This window comes from Pezoporus wallicus, unplaced genomic scaffold (assembly GCF_028554395.1).
Source record: "Pezoporus wallicus isolate ANWC-B61680 ecotype Strahan unplaced genomic scaffold, APGP_CSIRO_Pwel_v1 contig_5696, whole genome shotgun sequence".
Taxonomy (NCBI): domain Eukaryota; kingdom Metazoa; phylum Chordata; class Aves; order Psittaciformes; family Psittacidae; genus Pezoporus; species Pezoporus wallicus.
In genome coordinates, this window is record NW_026642402.1 from 149,619 (window position 1) to 164,171 (window position 14,553).

General features: G+C 50.3%; 1 protein-coding gene across 1 annotated transcript; it reads right to left on the reverse strand.

The window, feature by feature from the left end:
- Positions 1-3,071: 3,071 nt before the first annotated feature.
- FGF5 (fibroblast growth factor 5) lies at positions 3,072-11,045 on the reverse strand. Its single transcript, XM_057429891.1, has 3 exons — positions 10,733-11,045; positions 8,305-8,408; positions 3,072-3,804 (listed from the first exon to the last, which is right to left on the reverse strand). Exons 1-3 carry the CDS (start codon positions 11,010-11,012, stop codon positions 3,463-3,465), a joined length of 726 nt encoding a protein of 241 aa, XP_057285874.1. The 5' UTR covers positions 11,013-11,045; the 3' UTR covers positions 3,072-3,462.
- Between the last annotated feature and the right edge of the window lie 3,508 nt (positions 11,046-14,553).

Below are 14,553 nucleotides of genomic sequence, written 5' to 3' on the forward strand. Positions count from 1 at the left end.
GTGTTCAAGAGTTTTGCAATTAGTGCTGTTGCTGTTGAAACCGAGATGATAAATACACTTAGATGAGGCAGGAGCAGCTGACCGGATAGCTTATGTCAGTAAGAGCTTCAAAGCTGGAGCCTTTCTTCTTTTCCTGGACCATCACAGCAGTTTTCCATCCTCCAGTCACAGAAACAAGTGTACTCTTGCTCCTGTTGATTCCGCAAGAGGAATGGTCCCACCAGCATGCTGCCAATAAGGAGGTAAGAGGGTCTTGTATCCTCCCTCTCAATAAATCCCACCACTGAAGGACAGGGAGGCTCCCCCTTCCCTTGGGAGCAGGGCTGCCAGAGGCTTTGGGCTTCTCATGCTGCCTGGGGAGCAGCTGTCCAGTGCAACATGGCCTCCTCTCTGCTTGTAAAAACCATATCCAGAAAGATTTAATTGCAATCAACAGCTGTAAACAAAGGTAAGCCAACACCAAACCTACTTTTGAAATGCAGGAGACATAACACGCTAGAAAAGTTGCCTCTCAAGTTGTCCCCAGGCTATTTTTAAAGTTAACAGGTATCTACCCATTTTTTGATGCCTCCAGTCTCCTTCTGATAAGCAAATCCATTGTGTCTCCTTGCAGAAGAGTGGCCAGAAAAGAACACAAACACTCTGTCAGTCCATACCACTCGGATTAACTTGCATTAGGTTTCCTGCTGAGATTGCAAGTGGGTTGCTGCACTCTTCATTGCAATTGCAGGACTGCAGTTTAATAATCACTGTAATATTAAAGCACTGGCCTCCCCACACAGCACCTGCTCCTGACTGCCAGCAACCCCAATAAAATGTCAGTGTTTCAGCAGAAGCCTCTTGGGAAATGGGGTGTAAGGGAAGGGGGGGGGGTGAAGCTCCTGCACTCCCCCAGACAGCTCTGAAACATGATAAATGCTCTTCTCCATTCTGGAAACAGCAAGGGGCATCAGAAGAAATGCTTCTCAGCCAGACCCACATGCACAAGGCACTGGCAATGCTCATCCTCTGCAGGCATAGGGGCTGCAGGAAGGCTGGCATCCAGGTGGGACCAGCAGCATCCCTCCTCCCTTGGGTAACTCCCAAGGGCAATGGGCTGGAACTGTGGCCCCCTGTGCTCCCATCTGTGCAAGTGGCACTTCCCAGTGGTTGCTATGCAAATGCTGGATGTTGCTATTGCAGATCAGTTCAGGGTCAGGTTTTGCCCAGTAACACCTGGATCAAAGAATACTTTTTTTCATACAGGCTAGTTATCGACAAGAATCACAGACTGGTTTCAAGGGACCTTAATACTCATCCAGTTCAAATCCCCTGTCACAGGCAGGGACACCTTCCACTAGATCAGGTTTCTCCAAGCCCCATCCAACCTGGCCTTGAAACACTTCTAGGGATAGGGCAGCCACAGTTTCTATGGGCAACCTGTGCCAGTGCCTCACCACCCTCAGAGGGAAGAACTGTCCTTAAAACAATATTAAAAATATACCTTTTCCCTCTGAGGGAAAGCAGTGGCGTCAAGAGAATGGCACACTCACCCCTCTCTAACCTACCCCTGGAGCTCCAGGCACCTACACTGGGCAGAAACTGGCACTCTTCTACACAGCTCCAGCAACTGTTTTCATTTGACTAAATTCATTTAGGTGGCCCCATGCTTCAGCAAGCATTAATTACACCTCATTGTGCCTGGCTGCTGGACAGCAGAATTCAAGCAGTATTTCTTGAATTCTTCAAATCCAAGGGTTGTCCCACTGGAAGCGGCACGAGTATTCAACTTGTGCACCCCTGCTATAGCTTGGCCCCCAAAAGCAGCCCATTTGGGGTACAGCATGCAGAGCATGGCACACAAAGGAAGCATGTGCACTGATTTGGTTCTGCTCCACCCCGTCACTGATACCAAACCCTCTGACAAAGCCACACATAGAAGCTGAGTTCGTGACACTCATTTTTCTCCTTCAGGGAAACAAAAAGTCAAAAACCCATACATCGAGCAGACAGGCAAGAGATTACACAACCAGGTTATAAAACAAAGAATGATGAGATTTTATTCCAGTGCCCCCATCCATCCCTGCACGTGGAGCACATGCCTTTGTGCGAAAGCATTTTACAACTGCTTGAAGCAGATGTATTCAACAAGAGACTGCCCAGAAAGGCAACGGGTGAAGAACCATGATTCCAATGGCAATAACCATTTGTACCATGATCAGATTTGGAAAGGCTCAGCAGTGCTGCCTGCCCTTATTATTGCTGCTCCACACTCACAGGGCTCATGCTGGGAAGGGTTTTGCCAGTGCAAGCCCACCTGGGCTCTTAAGGCTTAACTGGTGAGGTTCAGTGCTACCATTTTCTGTATGTATGCAACACTGATTAAAACCTCCAAATGCACAATTACTCCATAGGTAACACAATGAAGAAACAATTCCACAGTCAGAACCACAGGGCAGCCTGGGTGGGGAAAAATAAAAAAAACACTTCTGAATGTACGAGATGTAGCATTTATTGCTACATCACCACCCTTGCTATGAAATAAAACCCTTTCTCCCTGTTCTGGCAGTGTCTTGTGAATGATAAAAGAAATCAGCAGTGATAACTGTTGGAAGAAAGCAGAGAGTACTGGGGCAGGGGGCAAAGGATCCCCAGGGAGCAGGGGCACAGAGGGTGGTCCCCTCACCATGTGAGCAGGAATGCCACAGGGCCAGGGCAGAGGTATTTTAAACACAGTTGTCAATGCCATCCTTTGATGGACAGGAGGAGACTCACTCCTCCAGATATCCAGGGGATAACAGGAAAGACAACCAGGAGCAGGGCTCCAAACAGCCACCCTCCCCAAGCCTGCAACTCTTAACAAAAAATAATATATATACATATATTATTGCCAGCAAAGAGTTTTAAGTCCCCGTTGCACCACAGATAAGGGGAATCCATTTGTTGGGCTTGATCTTGTTGTGGATGGAAGAAGCTTGTTTGTAGGTGAAGGGGAAGAGGCAAACCTGGGTATCTGGTGTCTGAGGTTGGAGGAAAAAAGTGCAGCAAAAAGGAGATACCAAAAGAAAAAAAAAACACAAAAGAAAAAAGAAAAAAAGCACTTAACAGGTTGGCTCTGAACACATCTCTTGAATGAAAATGATTGTCAAGAGAGTCATTAGTGAAAATAAGGTAAGAAAACTTGTTTGCTGTAAAGGTGCCTTTCTGCTCCTTTCACCACCAGAAAATTAACTCAATGTCCACCAAGCGTTTTCTGTTCACTTCAGGAATACTCTTTGGAAAGCCCAAGTTACATCACCCCAGTGCATGCCCCCAAGGATGCCGTCCACTTTGTGGGGTGAAGAGAAGACCCTGAGCCCAACATGGCTGCGTGGAGCATCACCACATTCATCCAGGGAGGTTGGACACAGGTCTCCCAAGGGGTCACCCCAAAATACAACCAGGCACTGGGTGTCTCCTGTGCCACATCCCCCCAATGATGCACTATCCAAAGCGGAACTTCAGCCGGTACTTGATGGGTCCAGGGGTTTTCCGAGGTGGGGATGGGGCAACCTTTGGTTTCGGTGGCGAGAGCTTTTTCTCCGGGAGAGTGACAGTGAAGGCGAGCTCAGGGAGTTGGGGCTGCCAGAAGCGGGGTAGGAAGTGTGTGGAGACATGCTGGGGCCGGGCACGGGGACTGCAGCCCCGCTTGGCTTTGCCACGCTTGTTGAGGGCCACATACCACTGTCGCCCTGAGTGTGGGCTGCGGTGCACGGCTGAGGCGTACGTGTTGTAGCTGTTCTCCTGGAAGCGCTCCCGAAACTGGCAATCCTCTGTGAACCGGGCCTGCAGGACAGAGCCAGGGCGCTATTAACAAAAGGATGGTCAGACCCGTCCCCTGCCCTGCAACATTCGCTGGGTGTTTCGGTCTTCCCCAAAACAGTCCCCTTTGGGGGACTTTGTGTTGAAAGCACCAACATGGGGCACTTGGGAAAATCGACTCCAAGTCCACTGGGCACCCAACAATTTGGAAACCCCCCAACACAGATACTTCTGGTAGCTGCTCACCACCCAGCTTTGGACTTTCTTGGAAAAAACAGCCTTGTCCTGCCCTAGCGGCACCCTTCCCTCCTGCTGCAGCTCTCCTCCTGCCCTACTCAACACAGGGAGGACGTGGCTCCAGACCCCTGGTGCTGCAGTCCCCTCGAGGACCCAAGGGCTGAGCCCCAGCTTCATCTCCATTCCCACCCTCACACCCCTCACTTGGTCACTGGATCATAACTGAACAGTCTAGAAATGCAATTTGCATGCAGATTGCCATTGCTTTACTGAACAGGGCTTTGATTGTATTGAATTTTCTTTTTCCCTCTTCATCTTAAATGAACTCAGGCTGTTTTGTCTCTTGATAACCTCAAGGAATTACTTGCAGCACAATAGTGCTGCCTCTTAAATTGGGCAGCTGCACTGGCTGCTGGACAACCAGGGGGAAAGATACCCCATTGCCCAAGACAACAGGCTGAATTCCGCCCTTGTGCTTGTCAAAGGGGAGGAATTAAAACAAAAAACACAACTAAACCAACCAAAAGTCACGCAGAAATACACAAATAGAGCCCTAACACCCCAGGTATGTACCCACAGACCCAGAACACCTGGCTGCAGGATCCAGCAACCCCTCTGACATCCTTTGCTATGCTCGAAGCCGATTGTGGGCATGGTACCTGTGCCCTGACAGCTCCTCCAGCCCTTGACACCACAGCCTGACTGCAAAGCCACCCTTTGAAACTACTGATGGGAAAGGGATAATGAGCTCTCGAGCTTTGAAAAACTCGGCAATGGACAGCCCCAAACAGTGCTTTATAACCATGCAGACAGCCCAACTAGCTCAGATCATGTTTAAATGCCCAATTTAACCAGAAAATCATAGAATCATAATCCTACAATGAAAGTAGCAGAGTCCCCAGCCTGCCATGTGGGGTTTCTTCCTCATAGCACTTTGAAATAAGTCTCCTTTTGCTCTTTGCATGAAAGAAACATCACCCTGATGACTTTCACCCCGATGCTTTACCTGTCTGTTATCCTTGCTGCTGTATCACCCATGCAGGATTGTTTACCCTCTTGAGGTGAGGCTTTGCTGACCCCTTGTTGCTCTTTGATGTCCCAGTGCATGCTGTGGTGCTCAGGAGAGACACGCCCATGTCATCCCTTGCACAGGGAGGTTTTAGGATTGACCAAAGCATCAGTGAAACGGTGCTCAGTGCAAAAGGCCTGAAGCAAGCCCTTTGAACAGTGAGAAATGGCAAGAGAAGGCTTTTTTTGGTGCAGGAGATGAAGTTGGCTGCCCTGCCCCCTGCCCACAGCCAAGAATCTGATACCAACATGGGTTCCAGTGGGCTTTGCAAATGCTGCTGTGAGTAGGGTAAGATGCTTGTGCCCCTGCTCATCCATATCCCTGTACAGATGGGTAAGCTCACCACTGATTTACTCATGGGAAAGCCAAACTGGTGTTCCCAATCTGGCCCAGCATGTCTGGGGCAAAGCCTCCCTGCAAAAGGGAGATGGCAGTAAGAAGGCTCCCTAGCTCCCCAGACACAGCATTGCAGAAAAAATTCCTGCTGAAAGTGGTCTGGGGAAACTTCTTCAACAGGGACTGTAACAATAGGGCAAGAGGGAATGAGTTTAAACAGAAACAGGGTAAGTTCAGGTTAGATATAAGCAAAAAGTTCTTTAATGTCAGGGTGGTGAGGCACTGGCAGAGGTTGCCCAAAACATGATAAATGCTCCATCCCTGACAGTGGTCAAGGCCAGGTTGGACAGAGCCTCGGGTGACATGGTCTAGTGTGAAGCATCCCTGCCCATGGCAGGGGGTTGAAACTGGATGATCTTAAGGTCTTTTCCAACCCAAACCACTCTATGCATTTAATGAGCTGCTCCCTAAGAGCTGGAGTAGCATCCCTTTCCAAAGGTGTGGAGGATCCCAGACCTGGGCACAGAGGGGTGCCAGACAGCAAACCACCTTGCAAACCACTCCGTGAAGCTCATCAGCTGCTCCTTCACCATCACCCTGGCAGCTTTCCATGAATCCCACCCTCCCAGCTCAGCAGCCACACCATTTCCACTGAGGAAAAGGCATTTTCCCCATTGTACTGGCTGCCCATTGGATTTGTTCTGTGGCAGCTCCAGAAACAATTACGAAGAGCAATCCTGAAGTCAAAACAATTTCAAAATCCAATTCAACAGCAATTAGCCCCAGAGAGCGCCAAAGCATTCCATCAACTCAGAACAACTCCTGAGAAAGGAAAATTACCCGAGACCCCAGCGGGCAAATCTGTCCTCTGGGGTTCATTACAAGACTGACACCAAACCCCCTCCTGCCCATCCCATGCCAAAAAAATACAAACAGGAAACCAAGGATTTATAAATGAGGAAAAAGCCATCTGTGCATGTAACTGATAATTGCCAAGATTACTGTCATTTTTGGGAGGAAGGAGGAAGGAGGAAGGAGGAAGGAGGAAGGAGGAAGGAGGAAGGAGGAAGGAGGAAGGAGGAAGGAGGAAGGAGGAAGGAGGAAGGAGGAAGGAGGAAGGAGGAAGGAGGAAGGAGGAAGGAGGAAGGAGGACGGAGGAAGGAGGAAGGAGGAAGGAGGAAGGAGGAAGGAGGAAGGAGGAAGGAGGAAGGAGGAAGGAGGAAGGAGGAAGGAGGAAGGAGGAAGGAGGAAGGAGGAAGGGCTGCCATGAAATGTGAAGCTGGGATAAATCCGGGCCCTGAGAGCCTGCTTTCCTGCAGGAATGACTTTTATCTGCAGTTCAGCACAAAGTCACTGGCATGACTCCCATATCAAAGCACTGCCCTGAGTGACGGGCACAGGACACACTTTGTACTGCTCAAAACTCATTAGGCCATGAAATAACTTTATCCTGTCAAAGCAGGAAAGAACAACAGATGCTGTGTTTGCGTTATCGGTGTTATTTAGCCCAGCAATCTTTAGACATTCGGGTCAAGTTTCTACAAATTTGTGGCTTTCATCCGAGCAGGGCATCGTGTGTCCTCACCCCGACCCACCTAATTGATGTCCCCCTCTGGCTTTGCCCTTTGTGTGCTGATAATTAACCATACACTGACAAGGTTTTATTTGATTTCTGACTGTGCCAGGGCATAAATCAAGGCTTCAGCTCAAATAAGGGGCCTATTGTACACCACATGGGAGGGAAGGTTCTGGAGGGTCCAGAGATCACTCTCTGTCCACTTCCCTCTCCTCTCCATCCTTCACCTTTCCACTGCTCCCCACTTGTTCTGCCTGTTTCCTACCCTATCTCCTTCCCTCATGCTTTCCTTCACCATTCCCCCTTTCCCCTAGATGCCCTTCGTGGTCCTACTTTTCTTCCTAAAGTAAGCAACCACATGCTTACCCTTTAAGCATTATTAGGTTTCAGGATCAACACTCCAATAAGACTCAAGGGAGAAAGAGGCAAGTTCATAAATCTCACATGAAGGCAAGCTGCAGGCTCAAGCAGCATAAGTACATCACGTAACTTACATACACTTCACGACCAGGAGGCTTGGCTTATAGCCACAGGGCAGGCAATTGGCTTTTCCCTCTTCCAGGCTGGGAATAAACTTGGGTGACAGGTTGTCAGAGATGCTGCCTTAAAAATGCCTTTCTTTGGGTGTTGCATTTACACATACACCTTTAAAGGGTGATGACTTTCACGTCAGCACAGTTGTCACTTTCATTTCTTTGAATGGTCTCAGGAACTAACAGCAAAAAATTAGGCAACAGCTTCTTGAATTTGAAAAAAAGTAAAATCAATTTACAGGATTGGTTCAACAGAAGCAGCATGTAAAAAGCACAATTACAGAAAAGCACAATTGCAGAAAACCCTAAACTTCAGGAAAACAGCCAGCAGAAACAAGAATTGATGGAAATTCTCTAATTTGTCTGCAGTTCTTCCACAAGGGCTGGATCTCACCTGCCTGAAATCCTGGGGATGTTTTTCCCCATGGGAGAACCCAGCTCAAACTCCAGAGTCACAGCCCCTTTCCCAGAAATGGGCACAGGCAGGCTCCTGGTGCCTCTCATGTCGCTCACCAGGAGACATTTGGCTGAAGCCATCTGCATGATCTGCTGCAGAAGGTGGTAAAAATATCCCAGCAACGCTCAAAGAACAAGTCCTTTTGATGCAAATACCCAACTGTAGGAAAGGAAAAAGTACTTCCCTTGGTTAGATGTAAATGCCAGTCAGGCTAAATGCAAAAGGGGCTCGGCACACCAGGATCACAGCGTGCACATGGAGGTGCCCCAAGGCCTTTAATAAACAACAGATACTGAGAAGCAGGGGGTTTACTTACACTTGCATGGAGTTTTCCTTTTTTTGACATCGCTAAAAATTTGTTGCTGAAAACTCCTCGTATTCCTACAATCCCCTGAGACACAGCAAATATTTCCAAAATACCTAGGATGACAGAAATCCCAAAATAAATCACAGTTCTTTTCACATCAGTGTGACAAAGAGAAAAAAAAAAAAAAGTCAAAAAAACTCAGGCTCATAGGTTTGCGTTTCCTCTCCACAGGACTCTGCTCCACAGCGCTCCTGCTCTATCCTTCTGTCCCACAGACCTGCATCCACTGCGGGATGGCTACAGGGTGGTGGCTTGGTTATGCTTAGTTTTAAAAAGCTGCCTTTTAGAGGCCTAATTATGACTCTGCTGTGACAGAATTTCACTCCTGGGGAAATCTCTCTCAAGACTGGGAAAATTCCCTTGCTGCTGAGATCAGCCTTGCCCATCCTCCTCCCATGCATACCAGACTCTGGAAATCACAGTGTCATATACACCCTATCTGGGGCTAGAAGTACCAGTAATGGTTTCATAGGCCCCTCCTCGCAGTAGGACCTAGGCAGCGGGGTGCTGCACAGCCCAGCCACAAGAAAACAAGCTGTATTCCCCTCAATGGGATATTTTCCAAGTGGGACAGGGATCTGGTCCCTGGCTGGCATGACCTTTAACTCATCTTACAGCAGAGCTTCAATCTCCTGTTGAAGCCTCCTGTTCAGAAACAGCACCAACATGCTTCCCTTCCTCACACAGCGTGGTATCCTGCAGGCAGAGGGGGGTGGCAGCAGGGCTCAGGCATCCCCCCAGCACTCTGACCAGCCACATAAGCCACACAAGCCACACATTCCCAATGTGCCTTTCCCACCCTGGGAAAAAAAGTGTTGCTACCCTTGGGAGGGGGGTCTCCGTGGCCCAAGAAAGTATCTTACCCAGCCCCAGGAAGGGCCATGCTGATTAACATGCCAAGAGCAAACATGAAGCTGCCTTAAATCCCTGAGGCTGGGGGATCAGATCACCACTTCCCATGTTTATTTTAAGGAGGAAGCGCAGCTCCTGGCACCAAAGGCCTGGGGAACACTCGGGGGGGGGGGGCTGCTGAGCCACCCCTCCTCACCCCACATGCCCCAGTGGGGCATGGAGTTGTGCAGTCCCACTGCAAAAGGCACGCACCCTCTGCGGCATGTTTTCTGTCCTCAAAGGCACCCCAAAACCTGATGGCCTTTGTGGGGGGAGGGAGACATACTCCTGGTTATTTGGGTCAAGCCCCACGGGGACAAAGGTGGGGTTTCCCTGCCAAAAGCCAATCTCCTCCCCATGGGGGATGGTTCCTTGGTGCAAGACCCCAACACAGCTCCCTCTGATACTGGCACATGCTCCAAAGTGTAGAGGTGATGCCACTCTCACCTTCCCAGGGAAAAATTTCAGGTTAAAGGGGAAGGAACTTCGCATAACCCAAGACCCTGCGAGACAGCTGTGGTGTCCAAGGCTATACATGTCGCCCTCTGCAGACGAGGGTGCAGGCAGCCCCTCCAAACTCGTCTTCCAAAACAGCCCCAGCGGGGATGCTCCCGTTTTCAAACCCATCCCCTAACCCTCTTCCAGCCACCATCAACATCACTCCTCAAAACTCCAAGCAGGATTTCTGGTCTCCCAGCACCCCTTCATGGGGCCATGGCACAGATTAAAGCCTGAATTATTTGGTCCTGGCCAGATGTGGCCATTGCTCCCTGACTGCCTGATAGCCAGAGCCACGTGTGCTGCCAGGGTCACCTCAGGCTTTTTAAGTGATTTTTCATCCCCGCCTGCCATTTTATTCCCTCTAACAGGATATCACAGCAACCCTGACCCAAAGGATAAGCCATGAGTTAGCACAGCTTTCTCTCAGAGGAACGTCAGCCGCAGTCCTATTTTTAAACTAAATATATCCTATCACTGTGCTGGAAGAATGAGAACGCAGAGGGAAGGATAGAAAAGTTATATGGGAGGAAAGACTGGAAAGGGGGGGCGATGGAGAGCCCAGTGCAGCATCCTCCCCCTCTATACCCCAGTGAGGTGCTATGGTAGGAGTACAAACCTCACACCTTCACACCAATCCCCATGGAATTGCTTCCTCAATGCAGATGAACCCCACCGGGTGGCAATTCCCAAAGCAAGGAGTGCATAGCTCACTTTACTCCTGGGGGGCAGCATCCCACTTGAATCTGCGGAATACAGCACCCCACCCCTAGCCTCCCGGAACAGCCAGCATCCCAAGCTCCCCTTTCCCAGGTGAATTTGGGGTGCAGCCCGGGCTGCAGCTCACCCTAGGCAAAGGTAGCAGGGACCTAGGGGTTCCATCTTCCCAGAGGGAGCTCCTCAGGGATGGCGATGCTGTAGCCCCAGGGTTCCCCGATATCCCCCGACCCCGCACCCCGCGGCCGGTGTTTTCCAATAGTGCACTCACTGAGCGGACTTGCGTCGTGGGCTCCGTCCACCAGTCCATCGGGATGTAGCTGGAGGTGGAAGCCGATGCCCACCCGGCAATACAACCGGCCCCGCCGCCGCCCGGGGCGGCTCCGTGGGAAGCGGCTCTGACCCGCTGCGGCTGTCGCCGAGGAAGAAGAAAAGGAAAAAGATGAAGGCGCGGGGGCGCCCGGCTGAGCCCCACCGGGTACCCGCTCCCGCCGGGCACAGGCGGGCAGGGCGAGGAGGAGGAGGAAAAGGAAGTGGAAGGACGGGCTCATGATGCTGGTGGGAGGGCGCCGCGAAGCATCCCGCTCCGCCGCCGAGCCCCGGTGAGGGGACTGGGCACGGGGAGGGCCGGGACGCCCCTCGCCGCGGAAGGGGTATTTATAAGCGGGCGGCGGCCCCGCACCTGTGTCCGGCCCCAGCCGCGCCGAGACACCCCCCCACCCTCCCTCCCCCGCGGCAGATGCTGGGGCTCGGGGCGCATAAATCTGGGGAATTAAGTTGTCCGTCCCGCCGAGACGGAGGCGCCGGAGGCTCGCCTCGGGTTACCGCCGAGAAATACCGTGTCAGCGGCTGCACAGCGGCCGGGCAGCGGGGCTCGGTAGAGCCCCCGGGACCGAGAAGGGATTGGATTGCACCCCCCTCGGCCGGGGGTGCAGGGGATGACAGGCGGCAGCTGCACAGCACAGCCCCGGGCAAGGGGAGCAGATCTGGGGCTGCAGGCAGCACCCCGAGTGCAAAAACCCCCATGTGGTGGCTTCTCCAAGAGCAGCCCTTTGGGTTCATGGGGGGCTGTCAGCACTGCCACCTCCAAAGCTCCCCCTGACAACACCTGAAGGCATTCAGGGAAGTAGTGAGCCTTGTCTGCTCACGGTATCCCACCCCCCCCCACCCCCATTCCCAGGCAGGGAGGATCACAGCCCCTTGGCTTCCTACCGCCAGCATGGTAACCCCGACACGTGCCCACTGCCCTGCCAACACCAGCAGCCGTATTTCTTCCCGATTACAAAGACAACTGCCACACAACACCACGCACAGGGGAAGACCCTGTGGCGACAGCCTATCCATCACCCTAGCACAGCACCAAGCACACTCCTCTTTTTCCAGCTCTTGAGGCTGCTTGAGGCTCCCTGCCATCTCCTGAACGCACCTCTACAAAAGCCAAGACTGGGCAAACTCGCCCTGCCCAGCATTTACCCAAACTCAGCACTCACATGCCCTTATTTCTATTGTAAACCTGGTTCCCCACCCCCACCCTCAATACCCAGAAAACGCTCTGCAGCCAGGCTGTACCCAGGGATCAGGTTCAGCAGGAAGGAGGCAAAGTGGTGGCATGCCGCAAGGTGACCATTGCCCTGGGAGGAAGCTGAAAGTCAGGGGCACAGGCAGGGACACACACTGGAGGGGCTGTATCCATCCCGAGTGACACCTGCCACACTGTGTTGTGAACAGAAATGATCACACATCAACGTTACTGTAATTTCAAGCTATTTATCAGCACATACATACACACACATTTATATATAAATGTGTATATATAGACAGCCCTATAGATAGTTACACATACCTGAAAGAGGGTCAGGGCACTCGAAAGCTTGTTTACTCCTTCCAGCTGTAGTGCTTGGCCTGGTAAAATGTGTGAATTCCACTTACCCACCTTATCTTGTTTATTTAATTGCATACCCAAGCTGGCTCTAAATCCAGATCCAGGAGCCAGGCACAGACCTAAAGAGGTTATGAACCCCTCATGATGTTTGCACCAGATCTTGTGTATCAGCACAGCCAAGGCACAGCAACCTCCCCTTGAGGAGGATTTCCCTTTTTGCATCTTGCTTTAAAAGCTGCAGCTACCAAAGTATCAGCCCCTGTGAAATCTCTGTTCTCCATCCAGGTCAAGGAGACTATAAACTATTCCTGCTACTGGAAGTTAAGGTGAATGTAAAAAGGTTTAAACCCTTTATCAGGGAGTGATTGGACACAAGAGCAGCTCCTGTGCCCCCATAGAGCAGCCAGCCATGCTGCCAAAGAAAGCAGTCACACAAGATATTAATTATTCTTATAGGACATGGCATATTTTCATCTTCACACTGAAACCCTAAGAAACTGAACTCCCAAGCTGGCATGAACTGTACTGCCTTGGGTTGTTTTCATTTGAATCTGTTCATTAATGCAACACATGAATTTCAAAGAGTCTAAGTGTCCATGTAACATAACTCAGTAAGAAAAAAAAAAGATAAGCTTAAATCTAAATAAGTAGATCTAATAGTCAACTTCCTGGAATAATCCCATGTAATTGCCCTTGGCAGCAGCAGCCCTTACACACACACACACACACACACACCAGCAGCTTGTAAAGCCTAATGCTGATGTTATGTTAACTGAATTATTCAAGGCTTTGTGACAGACAAAACGGAGAGGGTGAGTTGGATTTCAAGTGTAAGGTTCCTTGTTTGAAGAGAAGGGGTCTTCTGAGTCTATTTGATCTGCTGAATAACACGGGGCCATGCTTCACATGGCAGGAACGTGTCCCCTTCCAAACATGAGCCCATTCCTATTAAAGTGCTCCTTAAGAATATGTGACAAGACATGAAGCAAGCCAGAGAAGTGAGCCAATTTGTGAAGCCCTAGCTCTACCAGAGCTGGCACATGCTCCACCAGCCCTGTGTTTATAGGAAGCACCACTGGATCCCATGGGATGCATGTGTATGGGTATGATGGACCCAAGCCAAGCTATGAGAGGCTGGCAGCAGCACCCTACCAGACAACCTCGGAAGGAAAGCATGCCAGGCTTCCAGCATCACTTTTTGTTCCACTCACAGAACGAGTTATTTCACAGTATACCGTACGCTAGAGTCAATCTCTCAGGGGACTGAGGAGCAACACTGTACCCCTGTACTTATGCAGGCACTAAGTGCCCAGGATCAGCTGCTCCCTAGGATAACACACATCACAGCACCCCAGGAGGTTGGAAAAAAATGCTTTCTGACAAGGATTTATGGCCTGAAGAAGACTCAATGTGCAGAAAGATGCCCTGCAAGGATGGCCCTCTGGGAAGCATCCTCCCTCCTGTGGAAGGTGCAAGCCTTAGAGAAGGAAGTCTGTGCAAAGCTAAAAGTGGACTATGTTACCATATACATATATATATATATATATATATATACACACACAGGTGTTAAACTACATTTATTTAATTAAGATAACTCAGGAGCCATGGGAAGCTCAAGTGCTGCCAGGTGACATGCACCCCCTCCCCATGAGGTCTCTTAGAAGCCATTTCACGGCTGGAAAACACCAGCCTAACACCTGTGCTGCTCCTTTACTTTCCTCTAAGAAAGCGCAAGGCTAAGCCAAGGCCCCCAGATGCTTCACTGAAGAGGTGCTGAGCACAGCTTCCCTGCAGCACCCTGCCAGCACCACATTCCCACTACAGGGGTGACATACCCTACTGTGCTTCTGCAAGCAGGGGCTGGCAGCAGCCTTGCAGAACAAAACCAAATAGCTGCTGCTAATGATTAAGCACCACCTTCAACAACAGGCCTGCACTTACTCAGTCCTACCATTAACACAAGACCCTTATTTTCCAGCATTTTGCAGGACAGTGCTGTATTCAACAGAAATCCCTCCCATGAATTTTTCTTTTTGTGTGCATTTTTTTTAGACTCACCATCAATATCTTCTACACTGGGTATGACCTTCTACCCCTCCAAATAAAACTTTAGCAGCAGGATCTAGTTTTAGGTCCAAAGCAGAGAATAAATACTGAATAGAATTTTAGAATCCCAGACTCTTTGAACTGGAAGGGACTTTAAAGCTCAT

Excerpts from the sequence above, each read along its gene's own strand:
- FGF5 (XM_057429891.1), bottom strand. The coding sequence starts at position 11,012 with ATGAGCCCGTCCTTCCACTTCCTTTTCCTCCTCCTCCTCGCCCTGCCC. Across the intron at positions 8,409-10,732 it reads CCACGACGCAAGTCCGCTCA|GTATTTTGGAAATATTTGCT; the intron begins GTGAGTGCACTA and ends CTGTCATCCTAG. Across the intron at positions 3,805-8,304 it reads AAGGAAAACTCCATGCAAGT|GCCCGGTTCACAGAGGATTG; the intron begins GTAAGTAAACCC and ends TCTGTCCTGCAG.